Source organism: Podarcis erhardii (assembly GCF_964252035.2).
Source record: "Podarcis erhardii genome assembly, chromosome: 7".
NCBI lineage: Eukaryota > Metazoa > Chordata > Lepidosauria > Squamata > Lacertidae > Podarcis > Podarcis erhardii.
In genome coordinates, this window is record NC_138511.1 from 83,071,755 (window position 1) to 83,099,171 (window position 27,417).

The 27,417-nt window shown below is 47.4% G+C and overlaps 3 protein-coding genes and 1 long non-coding RNA gene across 11 annotated transcripts; 3 read left to right on the forward strand and 1 right to left on the reverse strand.

Annotated features, from left to right (window-relative positions):
• Nucleotides 1–292: 292 nt before the first annotated feature.
• On the forward strand, nucleotides 293–11,128 carry LOC309345721 (uncharacterized protein). The gene is made up of 7 exons (XM_081869040.1): nucleotides 293–574; nucleotides 2,328–3,857; nucleotides 4,502–4,631; nucleotides 6,296–6,340; nucleotides 9,020–9,046; nucleotides 10,037–10,081; nucleotides 10,892–11,128. The coding sequence occupies exons 1-7, from the start codon at nucleotides 463–465 to the stop codon at nucleotides 10,905–10,907; spliced, it is 1,905 nt and encodes a 634-aa protein (XP_081725166.1). The 5' UTR covers nucleotides 293–462; the 3' UTR covers nucleotides 10,908–11,128.
• Nucleotides 11,129–12,501: 1,373 nt separating this feature from the next.
• LOC309346139 (uncharacterized protein) lies at nucleotides 12,502–14,377 on the forward strand (the record flags this gene model as incomplete). The annotated part of the gene is made up of 2 exons (XM_081869855.1): nucleotides 12,502–12,710; nucleotides 14,179–14,377. 2 exons carry the CDS (start codon nucleotides 12,502–12,504, stop codon nucleotides 14,375–14,377), a joined length of 408 nt encoding a protein of 135 aa, XP_081725981.1.
• Nucleotides 12,573–15,310, reverse strand: LOC309346181. Of its 8 annotated transcripts, none has more exons than XR_014158420.1 (5): nucleotides 15,172–15,310; nucleotides 15,082–15,099; nucleotides 14,443–14,652; nucleotides 14,172–14,406; nucleotides 12,573–12,700 (listed from the first exon to the last, which is right to left on the reverse strand). It is a non-coding gene; the product is annotated as an uncharacterized lncRNA (long non-coding RNA). The 8 variants fall into 8 exon arrangements; XR_014158421.1 differs by having other exon boundaries at nucleotides 15,076–15,099; XR_014158422.1 differs by lacking the exon at nucleotides 15,082–15,099 and adding an exon at nucleotides 14,803–14,820 and having other exon boundaries at nucleotides 15,172–15,272.
• Nucleotides 15,133–23,524, forward strand: LOC309346041 (uncharacterized protein). Its single transcript, XM_081869690.1, has 5 exons — nucleotides 15,133–15,666; nucleotides 17,825–17,972; nucleotides 19,545–19,598; nucleotides 22,168–22,251; nucleotides 23,283–23,524. The coding sequence occupies exons 1-5, from the start codon at nucleotides 15,270–15,272 to the stop codon at nucleotides 23,284–23,286; spliced, it is 687 nt and encodes a 228-aa protein (XP_081725816.1). The 5' UTR covers nucleotides 15,133–15,269; the 3' UTR covers nucleotides 23,287–23,524.
• The last annotated feature ends 3,893 nt before the right edge of the window (nucleotides 23,525–27,417 follow it).

The following is a 27,417-nucleotide window of genomic DNA, read 5'->3' on the forward strand; positions in this document are numbered from 1 at the left end:
GCAGAGAGGGGGAGATTTTTTTTTCTTGTTCTCCCCCTCTAAAACAAGGTGCGTCCTATGGTTGGGTGCGTCCTATAGAGCGAAAAATACAGTATGTGTTTTTGTTTTTAAATCAAACACAGCACTTTGGATATCTACAGGGTCCAACCTCTATAGCACACAGTCTCCAGGGACTATCGGAGTGATGTATGAGTCTCTAGTTTGCCTGTTTCAAAGCAGGAGAAAACTCATGGGGTATCCCTCAGCTCATGACTCATATCTCTGCTTTATGACCTCTTTCTCCTGTTACCTGGGAGTTTGCACTAGGGGGTAAAGAGGCTCCCAAGCAGTGAAACATCTTGGGCTGAGGGGGAGAGGAAAAGCAGGGATGGGTGTCTGGGCTCAGCTGGGGATCCCAGTCACCACCATCAAAGAACTTGGGAGGAACCCAGACCCCAATCTGGGCACGGAGAACCACCCAGGATGCCCGTAAACCTCCCACCTGAAAGAACAACACGGACATCATGCAGACACCATTCTATAGCTTGGGGCCCCTCCAGATTTGCAAGATCCTGCATGGTTCTGCTTCTAGCAGGTAAGAGATTTGGGGGGGGGCGTCTCTGGGGAACAGAGATCCTGGCTTGATGATGCTCTGGGGAGAAGAGACCCAGAAGGACTGAGATCTATTTATTTTTAAAAATACATATATCTATATCTATATAATATTCTTTTACAAAATTGTACACACATAGACCCTAAACATAACAGCACTAACAAAATATGGGTTACTGGGTGGGGACCTAAAATACCAACTATCTTGTTTTACAGTACAGTCATACCTTGGTTCTTGAAAGGAATCCATTCCGGAAGTCCATTCGACTTCCGAAAACGTTCAAAAACCAAGGCGTGGCTTCCGATTGGCTGCAGACATTCAGCTTCCAAAAAATGTTCGCAAACCGAAACACTCACTTCTGGATTTGTGGTGTTTGGGAGCCAAAACATTCGAGTCATAAGGCGTTTGAGAACCAAGGTACAACTGTACATACGTAATAATGAGATAATTACAGTAAACCTGTAAAATGAGTTCTTCAGCAGTTCAACTTAGAAAACACAGAGTAATAGGAGGGAGCGAATGAGGAGTTCCTGCTTATCTATGCCATATTGCAATATAGGTTGCAGGTATTTCTCGTCCATGTGTTGCTTTGTTTGTATATTTAATAAAATCACAACACATCGTGTAGAAATATCTGTTTTCTTTCTCTCCACCATAGCACCTTTTTCCCCAAACAGCTTTTCCATTATGGCTGCCTGCCAGACTATATTATACCAGTACTCAATATTCATTAACTGCAAGGTTTCCCCATTTCTGGCTATTGCCATTCTAGTTGCTGTCAATAAATGTGTTATTAATTCCTTACTTCTTAATTGGTCCTTATCTGTAGTAATGAAGTAAGGCTTTTACTGGGGTTATTGGGATTGTCTGAGCTACAATCTCTTTTAAAACTTAATTCCAAAATTGTTCCATTTGTGGACAGCTCCACCACATAAGTTGGTGTATACCTATAATTTGGCATCCATAGATGCCTCAGTGTTAAATACTATCCATGCACAATTTTTAATAAACATTCCCTGGTAGTTGCTGACAAATTTTTATATGGTGCTTTTGTCCATAAATTGTTCAATTTATCCTCTTCAATGCTTATATCCCAATTTAATTAGCGCCAGCTTTTTAGATTTTGTTAGGAGCAAAATGGGTTCATGAAAAGGGTTTTGTATAAAAGGAAATTTCATCCCTTAGCCATTATACGATCTCTTGTCAGCTTCTTTTCATATTCTGCTAGTTTCCTTGTAGCTTCATTTTTCATTTGTGCATTTAGAAGAAATGATCTCAACCAATATCCTAACAGTGAAGTACAGCTGAGATCTCATACTGAGAGAGCTGTTTTGTAAGTTCTACGGCCACCTCAGTATAAAAAGCCATGCCTCCCAAATTCTGAGATTACAATCGTATATTTTTTAAATATAAAGTTGATCGAAAATCCCCCTTTATTTGTTCTCAGGGGTGTAAGCTGGGAAGCCCCTTCTGGTTGTAAAATTGCAGGGTATGGTCTGAAGGCAGGTGAGGCCACCACTAACTTGCTGAGGCCTAGTAGGTCTCAGTCTGGTCTGTGACTGAATTGTTGACCACCTGAGAGCTGAATGTATGGCACTTTGGGTGCCATGACAGAAGAAAGGCAGGATTTAAATGTAGGAGAAAGAATAAATGAAATTACAAGGGTTTCTGTCTCCATTACTCCTGCCTGTTCTTGCCTTTTGAACGGAGTGACTTTCTCCTCCCCATTCCACAGCCTACATCTTGAGCTCTTGCTTCCTGTTGACTCAAGCTGCCAGACGGGTTAAAGCTCGTCGTCCTCATGTGAAGAAAATGGCTGCTCCTAAGCCTCCTCGTCTGCCTCAGGAGGCTGCCATGACGAATGCTTCTGTTCTTCCTCCAGCAACAACCGGGGCTCCCCCCGCAACAGCAGCTGCAGCTGCTGAAACAACCACAGGGACTCTCCCTGCAATGACAAAGGGGACTCCCCTCGCAACAACAAACCCTCCTGCAATGACAAACGGGACTTCTCCTGCAACGACAAACGGGACTTCTCCTGCAACGACAAATGGGACTTCTCCTGCAATGACAAATGGGACTCTCCCTGCAGTGACAAACTGGACTCTCCCTGCAACAACATCTGGGGCTCCTTTCATTCCTCCTGCAGTGACAGCTAAGACTCCTCGTCCCCGTCCTCCTCCCCGTCCTCCTGCCCCTCCACCACCTCCCGGTCCGCCCCCTCCCCCTCCCCCTCCTCCTTCAGTGACAACTAAGTCTCCACCTCCACCTCCTCCCCCTCCCCCTCCCCCTCCCCCTCCCCCTCCTCCTTCAGTGACAACTAAGTCTCCACCTCCACCTCCACCTCCTCCCCCTCCCCCTCCCCCTCCCCCTCCTCCTTCAGTGACAACTAAGTCTCCACCTCCACCTCCACCTCCTCCCCCTCCCCCTCCCCCTCCCCCTCCTCCTTCAGTGACAACTAAGTCTCCACCTCCACCTCCTCCCCCTCCCCCTCCCCCTCCCCCTCCTCCTTCAGTGACAACTAAGTCTCCACCTCCACCTCCACCTCCACCTCCTCCCCCTCCCCCTCCCCCTCCCCCTCCCCTTCCTCCTTCAGTGACAACTAAGTCTCCACCTCCACCTCCACTTCCTCCACCTCCACCTCCCCCTCCCCCTCCCCCTCCCCCTCCTCCTTCAGCGACAACTAAGTCTCCTCCCACCCCTCTCCCTCCAGCAGTGGCAACTAAGGGTCCTCCTCTCTCTCCAGCCTCTCTTCCTCCCCACCCTCCTTCCCTGAGCCCTCCTGTTGAGGGGACACCCAAGAGTCCTCCTCCTCCCGAAATCTCTCCTGCCTCTCCTGGAGCTCCCAGTAGTCCAGGACCAACTGTTCCTGGTGGTCCTGGTGTTCCTACTTCGAAGCGTCCTAAGCCCGAGGAACCCGTGGAACCACCCAGGGGGGATATCATTATCAGTTTTTACCCATCGATTCCGGTCATAGACGAGGACATCCTACTCACCCTGGATGGAGATATCAAAGGCTTTGTGGGCTGCCTTTGGAAGCGAGGGGTGGGCCCTGTATCGAGGACCATTGTGCTCTACTATACGCAGCCCAATGTCACGCTGCAATACATGTTTGGCCATACCGGTCGGGAAATTCTTAATCAGGATTGCTCTCTCCTCATCACCAAAATCACCTCTGAGGACACTGCTGTATATGAGGTAGAGATGGAAGTGTGGAGGAATGGGACAGAATACTCTCTTGTTGGGCGAAAATATTTGGAGGTTACAGGTAACTCCTATTTGGGCCCTTCTTTCCTATAGAACAGGTGCGAAGGACGATCAAGCTTAAATGGAATGCTTGGTTTAGGAGCACCTCCATCAAGGCAAAAACCTCAATCCAATCTATAAAAATCTGCCTGCATAAAAAGGCCCTCAGCTGCACACAGCTGAGCCATAGACAGAGTTGTTGAACTGTCGCTGCGGCCTTTGGCCACCCGACACCAGAAACAGGTGATAGGAAGAGTTATCAGCTGTTTCTGGTGTCAGGTGGCAAACGGCCAAAGCAAGGCCTGCCATATGTCCATCATTTCCCGGATATATCTGGGATTTGCCCGTCGAAAATAGTGTCCTGGCGGAATTTACAAAAATCCATAGAAATGTCCAAGAATTTCCTTTAAAATCACCAAATCCCCTCATTTTTTTTTGGGGGGGGAGGAGATTTTGCAAAAGGAAGTTCAACAACTTTCTTCCATGTCTCACAACCCTGGTTTAGTATAATAAAGCATAATTTCCGAGACAGAAATAGAAGGCTAACGGTCAGAGTCCATAGAGAGGCAAGTGTTCTTTGCATTTCTGGAAACCACACGGTGCCAATGCCACAGGCAGATTTGGGTTTCCATCACTGTTTTCACATGACTTTTCCCTTACCTCCAGGAGATGAGACAGAGAAAGAAAGAGCCGGAGGCCTCTCAGGAGGAGCCATCACAGCCATTGTTCTTGGGTGTCTCCTGGGGGTCATATTGGCCGTGGGTCTGATTAGCTACCAAACCAAATCAACTCGAAGGTAACAAATATCTCTTCGTCAGTTATTACTTTGTTGTTTTTCCTTGTATCTTAGAAGGATAGATTCTGATTTAATCTTTCAGGAACCTGAAAGGGTCCAACCCAGACCCTCCAAGTCTCCCTATTTTCCAGGGACTGTCCCAGATTTACAGAGGCCATCCTGGTTTCTGATCTGATCCCAGAATGTCCCGCTTTTCCTTAGGATGTCCCTATTTTCATCAGAGAAATGTTGGAGGGTATGGAAAAGGAAGTCCTCAGGGCTCTCTGTCAGCCGAAACTCGCCGGAACTCAGTTCCGGCACCTGTCTGGTGGGTGCCATTGCCATTCTAGTAGAACGAGAGAGGTGTTCCTTATGAGTTCTGGCACCTCTTTTTCCAGAAAAATAGCACTGGGCATCCTTAAATTCATCGGAGAAATGTTGGAGGGTATAGATAGGGATGTCCATATCTTCATCACAGAAGTGTTGGAGCTACTCAGTTCTGAGTAGCCTGAGTTAAAAACAAAAGAGGAATGTAAATGGGTAAAATTCATGGTAATTGCAGCCAGACAGGTTATAGCGAGTAATTGGAAAAATGCAGAAGAGCTAGGGGTGAACCAATGGAGGAAAAAACTGAATGATATTATAATTTTGGAATACCTAACTGTGAAGATACATAGAATGAAAAGGTTTAAGGTCAGTGAGAAAGAGGAGGGTTGGTTTGAGAAGATATTGAATTATTTGGGTATTTTTGAACAATTTGGGGCAATTAAAATGTTAAAAGTTAAATAAACCTTGTGGAGGGAGGAGTGTTAAGGTATCTAGAAGTGTACATATGGTTGATGTGAACATGTTATTATTGAATATTATTGATTATGTATATTATTGAATATTATTGAATATGTGTGTTATTGAATATGTATACCCAATGTATCAGCTGCCTAGGGGGTTTCAATGTTTGTGTTTTGGTTGTTGGTAAAATATATTTTTTTTAAAAAAAAAAAATCATAGAAATGTTGGAGGGCTGGGCCTAACGCTCTGTGGCAATCTTTTTCATTAAGAGAGAAACTATGCCAAACTTAGTGTGGACACCTGCTAGGCATTGCCCACAACTCCGGAGCTCCATTACTATAAGATATATAATTCTACTGAGGGCTAAATCAAAATGTTTAAAACAGAAATCAATAACCGTGTCAATAGCAACAGGGGAAGCAATGAACAGCGAGACCCCAAAAGCCTTCTAGAAGAACCTGGTTTCTGCTGCCTGGTGTCTGAAGATGGTGTGTGGTGGGTGCTGGTCGGGTCTTGTTGGGGAGGCATTTCATAACACAACCCTGCTTTTGGTGATGAGTTGTGGCATTGGGGAGGGCTGTTCCCTGTTCATGTGGCAGTGCTTTCCCTATCTAGACCGTCCTGGTCATTCTCATGCAGAGGAAACTCAAATAGCCTAGGGTGGCACAGAATTTTGGTCAGGAAAACCGGGCTGTTAGTTAGGTGCCTCCTCACCTTATTCCTCACACAAATGGCTCCATTGGGCTGCTGGTTCATTTCTGGGTGAAATTCAAGATGTTCAGACTAGTGTTTAAAGCACTTAGGCCTCAAATATCCCAGGACCTTCTGTGACGCAGTTGAGAGGGACCAGAACAACCCGGTTGCTCCTGAACTCTTTGTCCTTTTGCTTATTTTAGGAGTGCTGAACCAGAACCTGCAATAGCAAGCAACAGACCTTCAAGGTAAACAGCAGGCAAATCCTAGATGCTCTTCTACTTCATTTTCTCCTCCTCCTCCTTCTTGGAAAAAAACAAAACAGCTTTTGGGAGTTACAGGAGTGTCTCAGAGCTCCAAGATTCCATTTCCATATTTGGGGTTCTATGAGAAGTGCAGGGATTCAGGTAACAAAAAATAAGAGAACTTACAGAGTGTCCCCCAGCCATAGCAGGAGTATGGCTTCTCCAGGCTTCCTACCTGAAATGGCAAGCATGCATGTCAGCAAACTGAACACTACTTCAACAATCTGACATTCACATCCTCACAGTGCTTCTTCAGACTGCTTGTCTGAATTATATTTTATTTTTAAGCACAGCATGTACATTTACTCCTGTTCATTTGAATGTGCACCTCCCCCCTCCCCCAAACAACTTAAAAGAACTGCAAAACTTCTCCAATGATGTGTCCAGGGAAGGTTGAAGATTCCTGACATCACAGGAACCAGCCAATTGGTGCTATCCATCCTTAGTCAATTTCTGCAGCAGACATGCAGAACTGGGATTTGTACAACTCTGTTCTGGAGGGGAAAGATACCTATGGCTTAAATTCTGAGAAGACGCTCCAGCCCCAAGAGCCTCAAAAAGTTTCCACTTCTGACTCCACCCTCTGTTAAGGAAGACGTAAACCAAATAATTATGTCTAACCCCTGTCCTTAGAGACTAGTAAGAACCAGCACTAAGTTCTGCACTTAAGAATGGTGAAGTCGGTGGGTTTCTAGTTCAAGGCAGGGCTACAGACATAAAGGGGGTGGAGCTATTCAAATAGGGTCTGGTTGGTTCTCATTGGATCCAACCAATGGGACAAACTAAACAACCTTCAATCTGGGGAACAGCTGGGGAAACCCACTGTGACTACAGAAAGAGCTACACCACACATTTAAAGCACAACCAATGCACATTTGAAGCTCGTGGCTTCCCCCAGAGGATCCTGGGAACTGTATTTTGCTAAGGGTGCCAGGGACTGCAACTCTTGTGACTGGAAAACTACAGCCCCTGGAATTCTTTGAGGGAAAGCATGTGCTTTCAAGGTGTGTTGGCTGTGCTTTAGACGTTTGTCGTGGATCAGGCCAGACTTCCTCAGGGAAATGGAACTTTCTTGGGGTCCCCTGGAACAGGAGGGCAGAAGGTCGAACGGGAGGAACTGATAGATCTTTGGCTGATTTGCAGTGGATCAACAACGGTTTGTGACTTTGCAATGGTCTAGCACGCAGAAGGAAGCAGGCTTTTGTGTGGAGGGACTTGTGAGCTTGGTTCTGGATACAGATCACAAATTCCTGGGGTCCTAGTAAAAAAAATAAAAATGACTCCACCTTTGCTCTACAATGCCTTGGACCCTAGATCACTAGATCAGTCATTCAGCTACTCCCCTGAGTTTCTGGGGCAGGGAGTCGGGGAACTCACCACAAAGTTAGTTAGTTAGTTTGTTTGTTGCGGACCCAGTCGCAGTACAGACAGCTCCTCCCCAGGCTAAATGTAAGATGTGATTAATAAACTCAAGCAGACAAGACAACAATCTGGATTAGAAGTGCTCACAATTTCATTGATTACAGGTATAGGTGTGTTTTTGGCTCAGGGATTGGGTGTGTCCATCAGGCAAGGCCTCCTTCCACCTGCCTTGCTCTACCCTCTGCTTCTCAATGTGTATTGCATTGTTTTATGTACTGTGGCTTGCCGTTGTTTTATTGATTATAGTTTAGATATTATTGTAACTGTTGAGTAGATTTCTGTTTAACATTTATATGCTGAAAAAAGCACACCCCTGGGTAGTTTGTTGGTGGGGAAAGTGGCACTTTCCCCTGGTACCTGGTACCACTAGGGTTGCACTCATCAGGGCAAGGCAGCAGTGAGGTTGGGAGAGATCTATGGCTGCGGCAGTCCCACAGGGCTGCTCTACCAACCCAGTCTCAGGGGTGGATGAGAGGATGAGGTGGATGCCTTCAAAAGAAGGGTGTGCTTGGCCCGGGGGTAACCCGAGTAACGTGGTCCAGGTCCGGTCCCAAATCCAAGGGTTCCACAAGGAGTCAGTCTGACAGGGCCAAGGCAGGAAACCAGGCAAGGTCAGGCACAGGATCACAGGCAGGTTCTGGCAAACAGCAGCAATGTTGCTCCCGCAACCTGGGGCGGGGTCCAGCAGCCTTTTATCTCTGTCTGGGTAACAGCCAGTCCTGATCCCCCAGTGACTCACCTCCCTGTCTCGCCCCAAGGCGAGCACTCCTCCTGCAAGTACTCAGGTCTCTCCTTCTCTCAGACCTGAGTCTCTGCAGCTCAGGAGATGTTGGTGGGTTACTAGACCCAGAGGCTGCCTCAGCCTCTCCTGACCCAACTGGTAGTGAGGCAGCTGTAAGTGATTGCCCAGCAGAGGGCAACGAGGTAATCCCCGCTTCTGGAGCCAGGGCAGGCTCAGGCCCCTGACTCGGCCCAGCTGGTGCTTGCTGCAAGGGAACCTGTGCAGACTGGGGCTCTTCAGAATCAGGCCCCAGACTCAGTTCAGATGCCACCTGAGGCAAAGGATCCGGTGCAGACTGAGACTCCTCTGGCTACGAGTCTGAGCCCGAGTCCCAGGCCATCACAAAGGGAGACTCTGGTCCACTGTGGGGAACAATGCAAGTCTAACACCTACCTCTGAAATTTCCTTTGTTTCCCTAGGGTGGGCAGTCAGAGCAAGGCACCTACGTAAGTATCAACCCTACAGAATGGGGCAGTGAGTGCTGGGTGTGTGGGGTGCAAGTTCCTCAGCCTGCCTCCATGGCAGGTGAAGGGAATTTGTGGACTTCCAGATTTTGCTGCCCCACAACCCCCCTTCCTCAGGCCCAGCAAGCACGACCAATGCTCAGGGAAGATGAAAGCAGCATCTGGAGGGCCAGAGGGCCAGAGGTTCTGCACACCAGCTCTCCTGCAAGTTCTTCTTGTTGGTGTAATGTGAACCAAGGGTTAAATGACACAGTGCTTGGGCTCAGGTGCTGAGGGACCTTGGATAGGCTAGTTTGAGCCTCTTAGTTTAAGCAACCCAGGTTTCTTTTAAACTGCAAAGGTGTAGCCCCAGGGCCGGATTTAGGTTTGATGAGGCCCTCAGCTACTGAAGGTAATGGGGCCCTTTATATGTCCAGCTGTCCTTTGTCAACAACAAATTGTCGCTGTTTTTCATGTTGAATATATGTTCTATGGTAATTTATGGACCTAATAGGTATCTAAAGCCATTTGCACATAACAAAATATGTACATCACAGGAGCCTACACAACACAAAACACTGTTGCTGTAGGTAGGTTTTATTTTATTAGTTTTTCATCTTATATTTTGGAAATGTACATCCAGGCTTTCCCCCCTTTAATTTGTTTTTTGGGGGGCCCCCAAGAGAGTGGGGCCCTAAGCTATAGCTTGTTTAGCTTATACATAAATCTGGCACTGCATCAGCCCACTGAGACATGAATAGACCCTGGGGAGGGGAGTTGAATGACAACAGTAGCATCTCACACCAAAACATTGAATGAGGTGTCCCCAGAAGGCAAATTAAGCACCAGAGAGGCTCAGTGAACAGCAGAAAATAGAGCCCCAGTCAAATAAGGGACATGGAGGTTTTCTAAAGAAGCAACTATCTTTGACACAACGGTGAGGCGCCAAATTCTCCCTCCTAAACTCTTTGATCCTTTCCCCTGTTTCTTTAGCAATGAATTGGACCCGTCCACGGTAACCGTGTCTTCTGCAGCACGGTAAGTAGACGATGGAGCCTGAAACCACTCTTTTTCGAGAAAACTGGATTTTCTCTCCAAAAACCACAAACTGTGTAAGTTAAGATGTCTTCTGAAAGTTAAGAACAATGTAACTTTTAGAAGACATCTGAAGGCAACCCTGTATCAGGACGTTTTTAACGTTTGATGCCTTATTATGTTTTATATATTCTGAAATCTGCCCAGAATGGCTGGGGAAACCCAGCCAGATTGGCAGGGTATAAATAATAAAATGAAGAAGATGATGATGATGATTAAACAACATCTGGCAGGAGGCAGAGAGGGAGGGCAGACTTCTGGAATTCCATTTCCACCTTTGGGGAGAAAGTGGTTTGGGGTGGCGGTCCAGTTATTCAAATGAAGACAGATGTTGCACAAAATTCGTATTGTTATTGGGGGAGGGGGGTTCCCTCTGCTCAACTCACAAACGTAAGGAAGGAAGGATCATATCCGACAAATATCATATCCTCTTCTAGCATCTAATCACATCCTGTTCAGCACAGGAAATCACTCTATAATGAGCCAGGCCATTGGTTCATTTATCTCAGTATCATCAACACCGATTGGCAGGGGACGCCCTAGCTAGCCTGTTTTGAGGCTCAAATGAAAAGACAGAGAACCACGTATGCCCCCTCAAGCTCCTTGGAGGGGGACAGGGGGCGATATAAGTGCAACAATTAAATAAATTTCATGCATTAAAAGTATAACCTTCCAGGGTATCCGAGATCAAGATGGTGGGGTTGCTTCCAGTTGTGGCGACTGTCCTCTGATTCTAGACTGGCTTTCTTCCAGGTTAAAGACAGAGTGATCATTCTAGTCCAGAATATTGCCATCATTCAAGTATGGAGCAGCACCAGCAAACTCCAAGGAACCTCCAACACCCCCCCCCCCCGAAGAGGAATATCGTATGCATGGAGATCGTGGTGGATCTCTTAAGCACCATCTCTTAGGTCTATCCAGGCCCCCAGGCAGAAAAAGAAAAACCACACACATCATATCTGCTCATGAAATAAAAGCCTCAAGTGGTTATTTCTGACTGTATTGGCACTGCTTTGCAAAGGACTGCTGGAATGGGTTTATATTCCAGTATCTGCCATAGTATTCTATAATGTGCATATTGTTACTGTATTGGGTTATTGGTGGTGGTGCTGTTGTCTCATCAGTGAGTAACAGTAGGCAAATAAGTCCATTTCTGTTTCTCCCCATTTCTCATATTTTGCAATTGCAAGTTAAACTACACATTAGTGTGCAGTAAGTTGTTTTTTTTTAAAGACCTTGTGAAAGCACGGATTTTCTCTTAACATGCACATTTCTTGCCAAGCAGAGATATACACCTTTTTTTTTTTTTTGCAATGCAATTTTGCCCGACGTAATGCCTAGCGCATGGATTTCTGCACACCTTCCTTGGCCAGAGAACTGGGTTGCCAATCACAAAGAAGTGATTCCTTCATTGCAGGGGGCATTTGTCTCGATGACCCTTGTGGTCCCTTCCAGCTCTATGATGCTATGATTCTAACTGCTTTGGAAAGTGAGGTATAGGCAGGTTCACATGCCAGCCAAGTCAAATTTCTCCCCCTAAACCTAGCTTCATGCTAAAGAAAATAAAATCAGATAAAGTGCCTCTGATATCTCCAAGGAAGGGGCCAGTCTCCACACACCGCAGAAGCTACTGCGACACTAGGAGGATGTAAGAGTTGATTACCTGCCTGTACATGGGGCTACCTTTGAAGGTGACCTGGAAACTGCAATTAATCCAGAATGCTGTGGCTAGACTGGTGACTGGGAGTGGCCGCTGAGACCACATAACACCAGTCCTGAAAGACCTACATTGACTCCCAGTACGTTTCTGGGCACAATTCAAAGTGTTGGTGTTGACCTTTAAAGCCCTAAATGGCCTCAGCCCAGTAGACCTGAAGGAGTGTCTTCACCCCCATCGTTCTGCCTGGACACTGAGATCCAGCTCTGAGGGCCTTCTGGCGGTTCCCACCCTGCGAGAAGTCAGGTTACAGGGAACCAGGCAGAGGACCTTCTCGGTGGTGGCGCCCACCCTGTGGAATGCCCTCCCATCAGATGTCAAGGAAATAAACAACTACTTGACTTTTAGAAGACATCTGAAGGCAGCCCTGTTTAGGGGAGTTTTAAATGTTGGATGTTTTATCGTGTTTTTAATACTCTGTTGGGAGCCGCCCAGCCAGATGGGTGGGGTAATAATAATAATAATAATAATTACTATTAATATTTCATAGCAGGGCAGAAGGAAAGTCATGGGGTCTCCCTCAGCTCATGACTCATGTCTCTGCTTTATGACCTCTTTCTCTTGTTACCCGGGAGTTTACACTGGGGTTGAGCAGGCTCTTGGCACTGAAGCACCCTGGGCCTAGGGTGGGAGAAGAGAACCTAGGATGGGTGTCTGGGCTCAGCTGGGAATCCCAGTCACCGGCATCAAAGAACACGGGGGGAACCCAGGCACCAACCTGGGCACAAAAAGAACCTCCCAGGATGCCCCAAACCCTCCCACCTGCAAGAGCAACTCGAACAACATGCAGACGCCACCCAACAGCTTGCGGACCTTCTGGATTTGCAAGGTCCTGCCTGGTTCTACTTCTAGCAGGTAAGACATTGGGGGGGGGGGTCCTCTGGGGAACAGAGGTTCTGGCCTGGGGAGGGCCTGGGGAGAAGAATCAGAGTTCCAAACCTCTCAATATATTTCTTAAACTGTGGCACCTAGAAGACATGACTCCAGTTGGGGGTCTGACCAAGGCTATGACTTCCCTTGGACCTTATGCTTCTGTCAAGGCTGCATAGAACAGCGTTAGCTTCTTCTTCTTCCTTTTTGGAAATAATTTTTATTTGATTTTACAAGTATAAGAATATGACAATACAGTGGTACCTCGGGTTAAGTACTTAAGTCATTTCGGAGGTCCGTACTTAACCTGAAACTGTTCTTAACCTGAAGCACCACTTTAGCTAATGGGGCATCCTGCTGCTGCCACCGCGCCGCCGGAGCACGATTTCTGTTCTCATCCTGAAGCAAAGTTCTTAACCCGAGGTACTATTTCTGGGTTAGTGGAGTCTGTAACCTAAAGCGTCTGTAACCTGAAGCATATGTAACCTGAAGCATATGTAACCCAAGGTACCTCTGTACAATCATACTCATCCATATTTAAAGATTCCTCCGAATCTCTCAACTTCCCATCCTCCCCTTCATGGGTCCTATTGTCAACCCTTTCAACTGCATATTATTTTTGCCTCATAAACCCTGGCTTTCCCCCACCTCAACCTCCTTGCTTCTCGCAGAGGGCGGTGAGGAGCGACCACCAATGACTCATGACAAAGCCAGAAATACATTTATTACTATTTTTAACCTCTCTTGCAAGTCTGAGCTCATTCTGAGCTTTAGCCAGCCTGACCTTCACTCTGCAACTGTTTTCTACTCGTGTGTTGGTTCCTCCTTTGTGATTTCCTATTTCTTCCATTTTTAAAAAAATGTGCCTTTCTTAAATCCCAGCTCACCTGTAAGCTCCTTATGCAGACACATCTGTTTCTTTATATGCCTCCTACTTTTCTTTCCTGTTGAAAATGTCTGCTTTGGGGCCTTCAATATTTCACCTTTAAGAAGCTCCCATCCATCTTGGACTCCCTTCTCTTTTAATATTTCTGACCATGGGATCTCATCCACTAGCTCCTTGAGCTTTTTGAAATTGGCCTCCTTAAAATCCAGAGTTCATGTCCAACTACATTCATCTTCCTCCAAACTTTCCAAGTACTTCCACATTGTCAATTAGTTATTCCCTGTTGGTGAGGACCAGGTCCAATATAGAAGATCCCCTTGTTGCTTCTTCCACCTCCTGGGAAGTCTGTGTTCCAACAGATATTGGGGTAGTTGGCGTCTCCCATGACTACTATATCTTTCCTTTTTAAAAAAATATGTTTGGTAATCTGCTCTAGGAAGGCATCATCCAGGCCTTCAGTCTGGCTTGGTGATCTAGAAATAAAATCAAGAGGGTTGCTATCTCTGTTATTCCTGACTGCTATTGGCCTCTTGAACTGAATGACTGTCTCTCTTCCTCACTCCACAGCCTACATCTTGAGCTCTTGCTTCCTGTTTGCTCCTGTGATAACGGCAGCAGCAACAACCGTGGCTGTCGCTCCTCCTGCCACCACAGCTGGGGCTCCTGCAACGACAGCTGGGGCTCCACCTATGACAGCTGCTGCTCCACCTGCAACAACTGGGGCTCCACCTGCAACAACTGGGGCTCCTCCTGCAGTGACCTCTAAGGCTACTCTTCCACCACCTCCAGTGACACCTAAGGCTACTCTTCCACCAGCTCCACCACCACCACCACCTCCAGTGACACCTAAGGCTACTCTTCCACCACCTCCACCTCCACCTCCATCTCCATCTCCACCTCCTCCACCTCCTCCTCCAGTGACACCTAAGGCTACTGTTCCACCACCACCTCCACCTCCTCCTCCTCCTCCACCACCACCACCACCTCCACCTCCAGTGACACCTAAGGCTACTGTTGCACCTCCTCCTCCACCACCACCACCTCCACCTCCTCCAGTAACACCTAAGGCTACTGTTCCACCACCACCACCACCTCCACCTCCACCTCCACCTCCACCTCCACCTCCACCTCCACCTCCTGCAGTGACACCTAAGGCTACTGTTCCACCACCACCACCACCACCACCACCACCACCACCTCCACCTCCACCTCCTCCTCCTCCTCCACCTCCACCTCCACCTCCACCTCCTGCAGTGACACCTAAGGCTACTGTTCCACCACCACCACCACCACCACCACCACCTCCACCTCCACCTCCACCTCCTCCTCCACCACCACCTCCACCTCCTGCAGTGACACCTAAGGCTACTGTTCCACCACCACCTCCACCTCCACCTCCACCTCCACCTCCACCTCCACCTCCACCTCCACCTCCTGCAGTGACACCTAAGGCTACTGTTCCACCACCACCACCACCTCCACCTCCACCTCCTCCTCCACCACCACCTCCTGCAGTGACACCTAAGGCTACTGTTCCACCACCACCTCCACCTCCACCACCGCCTCCTCCTCCTCTTCCTCCTGCATCAACAACAAAGGTTCCTACTGTTTCTCCTGGGTCACAAACTACGGGTGCCACAGTTACTGGTTCGGGAACCATGGAAACTATGCAAACTGAGGGTCCTGATTTTCCTGGAGGGCCTGATGAACCCGAGAGTCCTGGTGGTGGAATTACTATCGATTTGGAACCAGCTACTCCAGAGATAGGAATGGACGTCACCCTAATCCCAAAAGGGATAGGCAGCTATGCCTCCTGCACTTGGTTTCGGGGGAGTAAGGCAAAGTCCAAGCAAATCTTGACCTACATACCACCACCCAATTCCTCTCTGGAGTACCATTTTGCCTATACTGGCAGGGAATCTGTAAATGCAGAATGTGCACTCCACATAACGAAGCTAACTCCTGAAGATGCCACCTTATATCTGCTGCAGGTGGAAGTACAAGGAGTTGGTGGTAAAGAGATGAAAGAGGGAGAAAAACCTGTGGTGTTCAAAGGTAAACATTTTACATCCTATAGAACCTTAGCCTAGGTCTGGGGGGGCAGGGAATCAAACCACTAATTGTTTTATTTTGGTTCAAATTGGCACCAGTTTTGGTTTTGCCGTTGCTCTTCTGCTGAGCTGCAGCCCCTTTCTGGCACACCAACCTACCGTTGAGATGCGAGACAGGGGTGTCCCCAGACACATTGTTGCTTGATTCAGCAAGACAAGTGTCTGTTCCACCACCACCCCTCCAAATCAAGATGCACAGCAAATTGTTTTAGCACCTGAGGCAGAAAATCCCACAAACGCCTCTCCTTCTCCCAAGCATGGATGGTGTTAAACTCAATAACTGTGATAAGGAAATACGTTAGCAAATTAAATACCGACTTGATGCCCTTCTGTGACCCCTAGAATCTGCTGCCTGAGGTATCTGCCTCACGGCCAAACGGGAGGACTGGCCATCATGCAGAGCCAAGCATCCACTAGAGAGCTTAGTAGGACAGTGGCCACTGAGGCTTTGCCAATAAAGAGGAATTGCAGCCTGAAAAAAGAGGATACAAGAGAGACCTGTGTGTGTGTGTGTGTGTGTGTGTGTGTGTGTCATATTTTTCGCTCCATAAGATGCACCTGACCATAAGACACACCTAGTTTTTAGAGGAGGAAAACAAGAAAAAAATATATATTCTGAACGAAACAAAACAGAGGATGCATGATTTTTGTGGTTCGTGCTGTGGCCACAGATGTGTGATCTGATGGTGAATTTTGGGTGACCCAATGCAAAAATCCTGAGGATCCATGTGGATCCATGCTTTGTAACCACGTTTTGGCCCCATTGTGGCCCCACGCAACAGTGGGTGTGTGATTTTTTTGGTGCAGGCTGTAGCCATGGAAATGCTATGTGATCTGATGGTGAATTTGGGGTGACCCAATGTAAAAATCCCGAGGATCCATGGGCTTTTACCTCCCCCCTCCCAAGCAGCCTCCGCTAGTGTCCCTTATCTCTCTTCCGATCCCACCGATCAGCTGTTTCCTTTCATCACTCCCTTCCCTCTTGTTTGCCTTAATGTCTTTTCCTTAGCTGGAGCAGTTTTTTGCTCCTCCTTTTCTTCTAATTTCTCTCCTTATTGCTTTAGTTTTCCTGTTTCCCCCCTTTGCAAGTTTGCTGTCTTTACCTTCCCTGCTCCCAGGGAGCCTTCTTTATCTCTAGCATCCCTTATCTCTCTCCCCGATTGGCAAACGATCAGCGGCTTTGTTTCAACACCCCACTTTCAAAAAAAGAGAGCATGATCTGCTTTTTGCCCCTGGGCAATTCGGCTCCAGGGACCACACATTCGCTCCATAAGATGCACAGACATTTCCCCTTACTTTTTAGGAAGAAAGAAGTGCATCTTATGGAGTGAAAAATATGGTACTTCACTGGTACAGATAAATAGTAATACACTTGAGATTCCTGCATTGCAGGGGGTTGTATTAGATGACCCTTCCAACTCTACAATTCTACGCTACCCCTCACCATAGTGACCTGCGTGAGAGCCAGTGTGGTGTAGTGGTTAAGAGCGGTAGACTTGTAATCTGGTGAACCGGGTTCGCTTCCCCGCTCCTCCACATGCAGCTGTTGGGTGACCTAGGGCTAGTCACACTTCTCTGAAGTCTCTCAGCCCCACACACCTCACAGAGTGTTGGTTGTGGGGGATGAAGGGAAAGGAGAATGCTAGCCGCTTTGAGACTCTTTCAGGTAGTGATAAAGCGGGATATCAAATCCAAACTCTTCTCTTCTTCTTCTTCTTCTTCTTCTTCTTCTTCTTCTTCTTCTCAGTCTGCTGTCTAGGAGCTCACTGTGTTGATGAGTAATTTCCAAGCCCCTCTGATCTATCTCCTTAGACCACATCAGCAAGGCCACATCAGGAGTCCTGTCTGTCGCCTGGGCAGCCCAGTACCTCCATACACGCTGCCCAGGATTCATTTTGGCGCTGCTACTGCAGCAGTTTGGCTTCACCCATGGAGGCACACTCCATTGTCTCTCGAGACAGACAGATGCCAGCCAACAACTCTCCCATCCCTACCTTCCAATGGTGGCAAGGATAAGGAAGGCCACTACCTGGGACAAGCTGGAGCAAGGAGGAATGGGAGCCATTTTCCTAGTTCTCACATGTCTTTGGGGGTTTTTTTAGAGGCTAAACCTCCAGAAGAGGACGGAGACGACACGGCAAAAGCCAAAGGCCTTCCTCTGGGGATCATCGCAGCGATTGCTATCGGAAGTCTTTTTGGGATCATCTTAGCTGGAGGCCTGATCACTTACCAAGTCAAAAGGAGCAAAGCGTAATTATATTTATCATTTGTTGTTTAGTTTATTTACTTCTTTATAAGGCATCTTGCTTTAATCTTTCAACAAAGTGAAAGATTGTAACAAAAAGACTTGAGTGCTACCTTGTATACACTGAAGGGGAGGTGGGTTCACACATTACATTCAAGGAGTGCACAGTCTGTGGACCTGGGGCACAAATATTCAGGTATTCGCACGTAGCATTCAATGAGTTTACAGTCTATGTAGTTGGTGACCCAGCAGCTGAGCTTAGGGAGAGGGGTGTTCCTGGGTATGTGAAATCTGTACCTGTGTTCAGCTACTACTTGTAAGAAAGGGACTTGGAAGCACAGCTCCATGCTGTGCACTGGGGGGGGGGCAGGGCTACCTGCCCAGGGGATGCGCCAGCGAGCATCCCAGTGGGGTGCCACCCACAGCAGTGTCACCCCCCTCAGGGATGACTCCCCCCCCCCGGGGTGGGCAGCACCCACCGGACCCCCCTTTCTCCACCAGTGCTTGGAAGCACCTCTGAACCGTCAGGTGTAGGATTGAACTATAAGATAGCAAGAGTGAGGGGCAGAGGAGAGCAACTAGCTGTAATTTTAAATTAGCTGTCATTTTATACTCCTTGGTCTAGGCTTGGATCTGTAAGGACAAAACAGGCCAACGACTGGCAGAAAACAGGGACTATCTCTGTTGAATGGGAAAGCCACTTCTGCCCTCCAGAGGAGGTGGGGTTGCGGGCTGCACGCTCCCACCCTGTGTGTGGTGGCTGGAGCCCAGCCCCCACGTGATTGGGGGAATCCCCTGCCGTGTCACCCCCTGGCCAGCCAATCGGCTGGCTCTGGGGGTGTGGCCTGACCTATTTAAAGGGGGCGCAGCTGGGGATCTCCCTCTTTTGCCGCCTCCAGCTGCTCCTGTTTCCCACCCTCCCGCCCTTTAAGGTTTTCGTTCCTTGACCTTGCTATGGACCTCGGTTGGTCGCCGTTGAGGGGCCTGGTAGGAATTTTTCCACTTGGCAAATTGGCACCAGCCACTTGGTTTTCGCCGACCTCGTAGCAAATTGTCACAACTTTCTCGGTATTGGCGGTTAGGCATTGGTATTGGTATTGTTTTGTAGATGGAAGAGGGGAAGAAGTGCCATCACCTGACCCACATATTGAAGGGTAGTCCGATAAAGGATTCCGGGGGGCGTGGCCCTGTCCAAAGCCTATGGAGGTGAGGGACTAAGGCACGCCCCCGAGCGGTGACCCCAGGGGAGTTCCTAGTTGATGTGCATCAGCAGGACTCCCCCTACTGGTGGCTAACCCTTTCCAGACTTGCTGAAGCCGGATATAGTTGGTTAGGACCAATGGCTAAGCCAATACCGCTCACCACCTGTAACCAATAATGTTGTGGCCTTATTTTGCCCATTAACCTTAAAAATTGTGTTATGAGTCTTTTTTTTTCCACTGGGGGGGGGGCAGGAACTCGCCACGCAACAGTTGGGGAGGAAGTAAATAAGCTGCTATCTCTGGCGTGGTCGCAAGGGGCCAAAGCGTGCTTCTCACTTCTGAACTCTTTGCTCTCTTTTTCCCCTGTTTCCTTAGTGTGCCACCAGTTGTAGAGGCACCACCACCGGTACCCAGCCAGTCCCAACCACCGTAAGTGCCAGGGTGTCAGGATGGGGTGTGAAGGAGCTTGAATCTCCCATTTTTGGCTGTGGGAAAACCACAGGCAGGACTTGAGCAGAAGAGCACTTCTCCACTCCTGTGCTTTCCAGCAACTGGTCTTCAGAAGCATTGTTGTCTCCTACTGTGGAGGCAGAACATAGCCAATGGTAGCCTTCCCCCCAGTTAATTTGTCCAATCCTCTTTTGAAGCCACCTAAGTCAATAGTCATGGGTGGCGCTGTGGGAAGCTGTACGCCGACTCCCTCGGCCAGTAAAGCGAGATGAGCGCCGCAACCCCAGAGTCGGCCACAACTGGACCTAATGGTCAGGGGTCCCTTTACCTTTAAGTCAATAGTCACCCCTGCCTGCTGCAGGTGTGAGTTCCATGGTTCAACGATGCGCTGCCTGAAGACAGTGGCGTAGCGTGGGGTTGCAGGGAGAGCCGGCCACACCGGGCGCAACATCTGGGGGGGGCGCGCTCGCCGCCTCTGGAGTCGCTGAAGAGCCTCGGGCGCAGGCTGTAGCAGAGCCCCATGTCTCGCGGAACCGACGAGCTGTGCGCGCGTCCTGGCTGAAGGCGTCCGGCAGGCAGCGGCTCTCAGCGCTCGCCGCGGTCCCCGCGCGTCAGGGCCACGGAGGGCGTGCCAGGCAGCCCCTCCTCACAGCCCCGCTGCCGCTGCTGCTGCAGCTGCTGGGCCATGTTGCATTTTCCTCGCCTCTCTGCCCTCCTCCTCCTCCGGGCAAGCGGCGTCGTTTGGGCGGCATCGCCAGCAGCAACTCGCCTCAGATCACCTGACACGGACCCGCCGCCGCTGCCGCCGTGGCTACCTTACCGTAAATACCCCAGCCCAGGCAGCAGCAAGAAGAAGCTGGCAGCAGCAGCATGTTAGGGGTTAGGGGCGCAAATTACTTGCCTTGCCCTGGGTTAGGGGGCGCAAATTACTTGCCTTGCCCTGGGTGCTGACAACCCACACTACGCCGCTGCCTGAAGAAGGAATTTATTTTATCTGTTCTGAATCTTCTAACATTCTAGAAGGGTTTTTTTGGCAGGGGGAGGTTTTCTCTATACACTTTCTCCCAGGTTGTGCGTAATTTTTTATAAACTTCTATCATGGCACACTTCTTACTTGCCTTCTATTGGAGGACAGAGCTGTGTCTGTCACACAGCCTATCCTGAACCCCCATAACTAACCTGCTGGTATCATGTGTCATGAAGGACACTATTGATTGGCCAATGTTTCACCTTCCCTTTCTAGTTGGTTTCTGTGCATGGAATGGTGTTGGGAGCAGAACCTCTTCCTCCTCCTCAGGCAGCAAAATGCCTTGTGCTGGCCCTGGACCAAAGGGAATGAAGGGGATTTGCATAGAATGGGCACGTGCTGTGCTATACAGTGGTACCTTGGTTCTCAAACTTAATCCATTCCAGAAGTCCATTCCAAAACCAAAACATTCCAAAACCAAGGCGCACTTTCCCATAGAAAGTAATGCAAAAACTATTAATCCATTCCTGATTGTTGAAAAACTACCCCTAAAACGCTTCTCCCCTCCGCTCCATCAGCGCTGTCTTTTGAGATCTCTCCCTCTTTCTCATGTCAAAACAGCTGGGCTTCGGAGCTGCCATGACGCTTCTCTGCACTCCCCTAATCAGTGTGATCTTTTGAGATCTCTCTCTCTCATGTCAAAGCAGCTGGGCTGCAGAGCACTGCAAGAACACTTCTCCCCCACCTCCCGAATCAGCGCGATCTCTCGCACTGGTCTGCACATAGGTAGGATGCTAATTAGCAGCACAACACTAAAAATGGAAGCGGAACTCTTTGATTAAAATGGTAGGACGCTAATAAGCAGTGCAACTCAAAACAAAGCACATTCGACTCCCCCTCCCCCCCCCAAAAAAGAGAACCGGAATGCTCACTTTTGGGTTTGCTACACTCGGGTTCCAAGTTTTTCGTGAACTAGGCTGTTTGAGAACCAAGGTACCACTGTATGTATAGATGCACCATTAAAGAGAGCTACCATAATTTTAATTGCAATGCAGCACATGTCTCCATACTAATTTCATGACCAGGCATACTGTCCAGGTCATAACTGTGGGCGAGCAAATGCAATATCCCCCGTCTCCCTTACTGTGTCTTTAAACCAAGCCATGTATATGCATGCCCACCATGCATTTAAAGCACTATGATGCCACTTCAAGCAGACATGGCTTCCCCCATAGAACCTGTAGACACATCTTTTTCTAGGGGAAAAAAGCACTGACTCTATTCAGAGCAAATTCGATAACCAAGATCTATGGCTTGGCTATCATTAATCCCCATACAATTATCTCTGCCGGCTTAGCTGTCGACAGTAGATGTTCAGTCCGCCACGTTCCTTGCCCGGAAGTCCCGCCAGGGCTCTTATTCTGATGAACAAGTGGCCATGCTACTGCAGTACTCCATGAGTCGATGGATGCCGTGACAGACAGTGGGAAGGTGCTGGGGATGAGAGGGCAAATGCTGGCCATGTGCCACTTGAGTGCCGGTTGCCAAGGAACAACAGCAAGGGTCTCTTTGTTTCCTTAGGAATAAAGAAGAACATAAGGCTCGGGAGAAAAAGGGGGGCGAGAAGAAAAAAGGTCCAAAGAAAGGAGCACCCAAAGCCCAGAAGTAAGTACCTGCCAGCCCTACATGGGAGGACCACAGCAGTAGATCTGTGTGGCGCCCGCTCTTTTGCACCGCTCATCCGCAAAAACATAGGAAGCTGCCTTATGCAGAGTCAAGACACTGACGTTTAGAAGACATCTGAAAGCAGCCCTGTTTAGGGAAATTTTTAATGACTGGTGTTTTAATTTACTTTTAATCTTTTGTTGGAAGCCTCCCAGAGAGACTGGAGAAACCCAGCCAGTTGGGCAGGGTTTAAATAATAAGTTGTTGTTGTTGTTGTTGTTATCCAGCTCAGTAGCGTCTACATTCACGGGCAGCAGGACTTCAGATCGGGTGGTTGCCTAAGAGGTTTTTTCAGGACTCCGGTTCATCTAGCCAAAATCAACAAACCCCTATCCCCCAACTGTGGGAACTTTGGAACATACTTTCATGCAAAATTGTTTATTTTGGACCAGGGTCTTGGATATTATCTCCAAAATGGTTAAACACCCTCTCTTGCCAAACCCAGCCTTAGCCCTGACTTCACTAAACCCTACTCCAGTGTGGTGTAGTGGTTAAGAGCGGTGGACTCGTAATCTGGAGAACCAAGTTCGTGTCTTCGCTCCTCCACATGCAGCTGCTGGGTGACCTTGGGCTAGTCACACTTCTCTGAAGTCTCTCAGCCCCACTCACCTCACAGAGTGTTTGTTGTGGGGGAGGAAGGGAAAGGAGAATGTTAGCCACTTTGAGACTCCTTAGGGTAGTGACAAAGCGGGATATCAAATCCAAACTCTTCTCTTCTTCTTCTACTATCCAGCATAATGATTTAATTCTTGTGATGGTGTTCTGTTGCACCAGAAGCGATTTAGTCATGCTGGCGACATGACCCAGAAAGCTGTCTGCAGACAAACGCAGGCTCCCTCGGCCTGAAAGTGGAGTTGAGTGCCACACCCCATAGTTGAATCCAATTGGACTTAACCGTCCAGAGGTCCTTTACTTTTGCCTTGCCTTATTTCTGCTCTCCATCCTCTGATTCTAGACTGATTCTCTTCCAGGTAAAAGCAAAAAGAGTAAGAGAGAGATTGTCCTGGTCAACAATTTTGTCAGCCTTCCAGTCTGGAACAGCGTTGACCATTTCCCCCACTCTGCCAAGAAGAGAAGCTCCGCTTGAAATATCTACTTGAAATCTACTTGAAAAATCACGATGAAATGATTTTAGGCCCTTGTGATTCACCCACAGCCCCTGGGGCAGATAGAACATTATGTCCCCTGAGGCAATAAAAGCCTCCAATGTCCACTTCTGCTGTGCCCATATTCCTTTGCCAGGGTCTGATGGGATGGCTCTCTCCATATTCCACTGTAACACATAATATTATGGCAATATACCTGAAGGAGCGTCTCCACCCCCATCGTTCAACTGAGATCCAATGCCGAGGGCCTTCTGGCGGGTTCCCTCATTGCGAGAAGTGAGGTTACAGGGAACCAGACAGAGGGCCTTCTCAGTAGTGGCGCCCACCCTGTAGAACACCCTCCCTTCAGATGTGAAGGAAATAAGTAGCTATCCTATCTTTAAAAGACTTCTGAAGGCAGCCCTGTTCAGGGAAGTTTTTAATATTTAACGCTGTACTATTTTTAACACTTGATTGGGAGCTGCCCATAGTGGCTGGGGAAGCTCAGCCAGATGGGCAGGGTATAAATAATAAATTATTATTATAATATTATTATTATTATATTGGTTGGGTAGGCGGCTGCGGTGGGTCCTGGCAGGAAGTGAAACTCAGTGATTGTGAGGAACGGGGCAGTCTATCGGTTTCAGTGTTTCTCTGTTTCTTCCATTCTTAAGTTCATTTCCCACATCATTTTGTGAGGTGTTTCTAAAAAGTCCTGCTGAAAACCCACTAGTGTTTTAGCACAAATTTATCCTCATATGCACATTTTTGTGTGCAGCGCTCACCTTTTTAGCAAAGCAAGGCCTGCCCTTTTTGCACATTGTTGTCACTAACATGTTCATTTTTATGCACACTTTGTCTCAATATGTGCATTTTTTTACACAGCTCTCGACTGGAGAACTGTGTTGCAAAATTCAGGAAAGTGCAAATTTCAAAGGCTGCCTGTCTTTTGTCTTGGGGGCTGTGAAGTAGGCAAATGCGTCCTCAAATGTGAATGGAATGAAATTCCAGAAGTGGTTCCATACTGTAAAATAAGAAGACCATCAACTTGGTGGTCATCACTTCCTCCTGTGGGAGACAGTTCCATAGTTTAACAATGCACTGCTTATAGAGGTACAGTGGTACCTCGGGTTATAGATGCTTCAGGTTACAGACGCTTCAGGTTACAAACTCCGCTAACCCAGAAATAGTACCTCGGGTTAAGAACTTTGCTTCAGGATGAGAACAGAAATCATGTGGCGGCAGCGGGAGGCCCCATTAGCTAAAGTGGTACCTCAGGTTAAGAACAGTTTCAGTTTAAGAACGGACCTCTGGAACGAATTAAGTTCTTAACCTGAGGTACCACTGTACTTTCTTTTTTCTGTTCTGAATCCTCCAACGTTCTGCTCCAGTAGATGCTCACAAGCTCTAACTTTATGAGAGAGGGAGGAAAAACTTTCCTCCATTCACTTTTATAATTTTATAAACTTTTAACACATCATTTCTTACTTTATCTTTTCTCTTTTCCCCATATCATTTTTATGAAGCCTCCAAAAACATTTTAAAGCATTTATCATCATATACAATTGTTTTTTAACACCGAAAGTTTCTTCTAGACTTCCCATCCTTTCCTGATGTTTGATTGTTTTTTACTCCTTTTTATTAGCTGTTTTATAACACACATATTTTTATTATCTAAACCCCGCTACCAGTTAAATCTTTCAGTAATCCGCTGCTTATATTTAAAATCCTGCCCGTGACTTAATATATGGGTAATAACTTGATAGATCTTCCACCAGTGGTCTCCATTCCTCCCTAAGCACCTCGTCATTATGTCCTCTTAATTTGGCAGTTAATTTTGCCATTTCAGCATAGTCCAGCAGTTTCATAACCCATTTCTCCTCCATTGGTAATCCGTTCTCTTTCCACCAGGACTGCCATACATCCGGAAAATTCAGGACATAACTGGGATTCATCTGTCGAAAATTGTGTTCAGGCAGAATTTTCGGAAATTGCTAAAAAAAAAAAAAAAAAGTCTGGGAAAAGCCAGGCATATGGCAGCCCATATTTGAAGTGTTTTCTAAAAACAACAACACATCTTTAAAACTTCTTTGTCCAAAAAAAGGTACATATAAAGTTCTAACTGCTGTTGTCATGTACATAAATAAACTAGTCTGTTTTCTTGGAATGGCTGTCCCCATAATTCCTAGTAAAAAGGGATGATAAATTTAAACATCGTTTTTCAATTCATTATACAGTGGTACCTTGGTTTTCAAACGTAATCCATCCTGGAAGACCATCCAAGTTCCGAAACATTTGAAAACCAAAAACTCAATAGCTGATAGCTAGGCCTCAGGATTTTGCACTCAGGGGAAGCCACGTGGCATGTTCGATTTCTGAGGCATGTTCGAAAACCGAAGCATTTACTTCCGGGTTTATGGCATTCAAGAACTGAATGTTCATCAATGGAGACATTCAAAAACCGAGTCACCACTGTGTATCATTCCCCTCCCCCCCAATTTCCACAAGGCCACCACATGTGATAAAATGACCCTTCTTCCTGTTGGCACTTAAACTTTTCTCTAGACTAAAAAACACCAAATGCTTCAGCCTTTCCTCGGGGGAATTGCTTCAGCCCCTTGAAAATTTTGACTGCCCTTGGCTAAGCTCCCAGAGTCGCATGATGGGCAGATGGAACATCCCATAAGTGCTCGTGTCCTGCTTAGCAGTGCTGAAGGTAACTGTTAGGTTTCTGTTTGTGCCACAGGTGCAGTGCTTGGAGTCATAGGACTCTGTTTACATTCCAGGGATTCCAGACTGTTAGAAGTCTCACGGGAGACAGGAGACAGATGTTGATATTACTGGTTTCCTATTCCTTTGTTCCAGTCGCCTCTCTGCTCTCACAGAGAGAGGATGTGTTTTTCTTTTCTGTCTGCGTAGTTAGAAAATAAACCTCTTTGCAATGTAGCTCATATTTCTCGTCCTTCCCTGCTGTTGGATACTCTGCGTATTGAGGGAGCATGCCTGGAGCCTTATCAAAGGCTCAGGTTGTTAACCACATCGGAGGACTCAACCGGAGGAGTCGCTTGGTCAAACGCAAGTCCAACAGTAACTGGGTACAGAGACAGCGAGAAAGCCTGTTCCGTTGAGCATCCAACAAGGCTGCGAACAGTGGCATTGTTGTGGCGTCCAATCCGCTTTCACTGTGCCCGTCTGCTTCTACCAGCTACAGGAGAGTATCTTGAGCAGCAATGTGTCCATGTGAAAGGAATCTCAGCAGCAAAACAAACATTTCAGCCAGGAGAGAGCGAAGACATGATGCTTCTCCTGTCGCAGCCAAAACAGAAAGTAAAAGCGTTCACATAACAAAGTATGAAACCCATATGCGAACACACCCCCAGTGACAGGATGTCATTTCCCTTGAGCTGCTAACTCTGTAAGCTATGGGTATCCTCACAAAGCCTTCTGGGAAATGATATATAACGGATTTTTAAAAATGATTAAGGTGACGTTTGTCATGAAACCAGAAGCCTTTTTTTCAGGGATAATTGGATCTGAGATACCTAAAGAACGGGGGTGGGGGTGGGGATTTATGTATACGACCTCAGCAGCCCAAATGGTGTGTGCCCAAAGGTGGAAAGACGAATATGCCCCAAATAAAGTGAACTGGCAGCAAAAGTTACTGGAGTATGCAGAAACGGCAAAACTTACTGGAAGATTAAGAGCTAAGAAGCTTGAATCTTCAAGCAAAAGTGGGGATTGTTTGTTGAATATCTAAAGAATGATTATAAATGACTTAAAACATTAGCAGGATTGATATAAACACGTGCAGATGGTGATATTAAAATTTCGAGTACAAGTGATTCATTATATTTAGGTTTTTATGTTGCAAATGCAGAAAAAATAAGATACAACTTAAGTAACCACAGAAAGGAGAGGAGGGTAGACCATAGTATATTTAGATGTATAAAACAATTTTCTGATATGTTTTGTAAAATGAGAAAACCTGAAAATGGAAAATGTAAACAATAAAACCAATTGT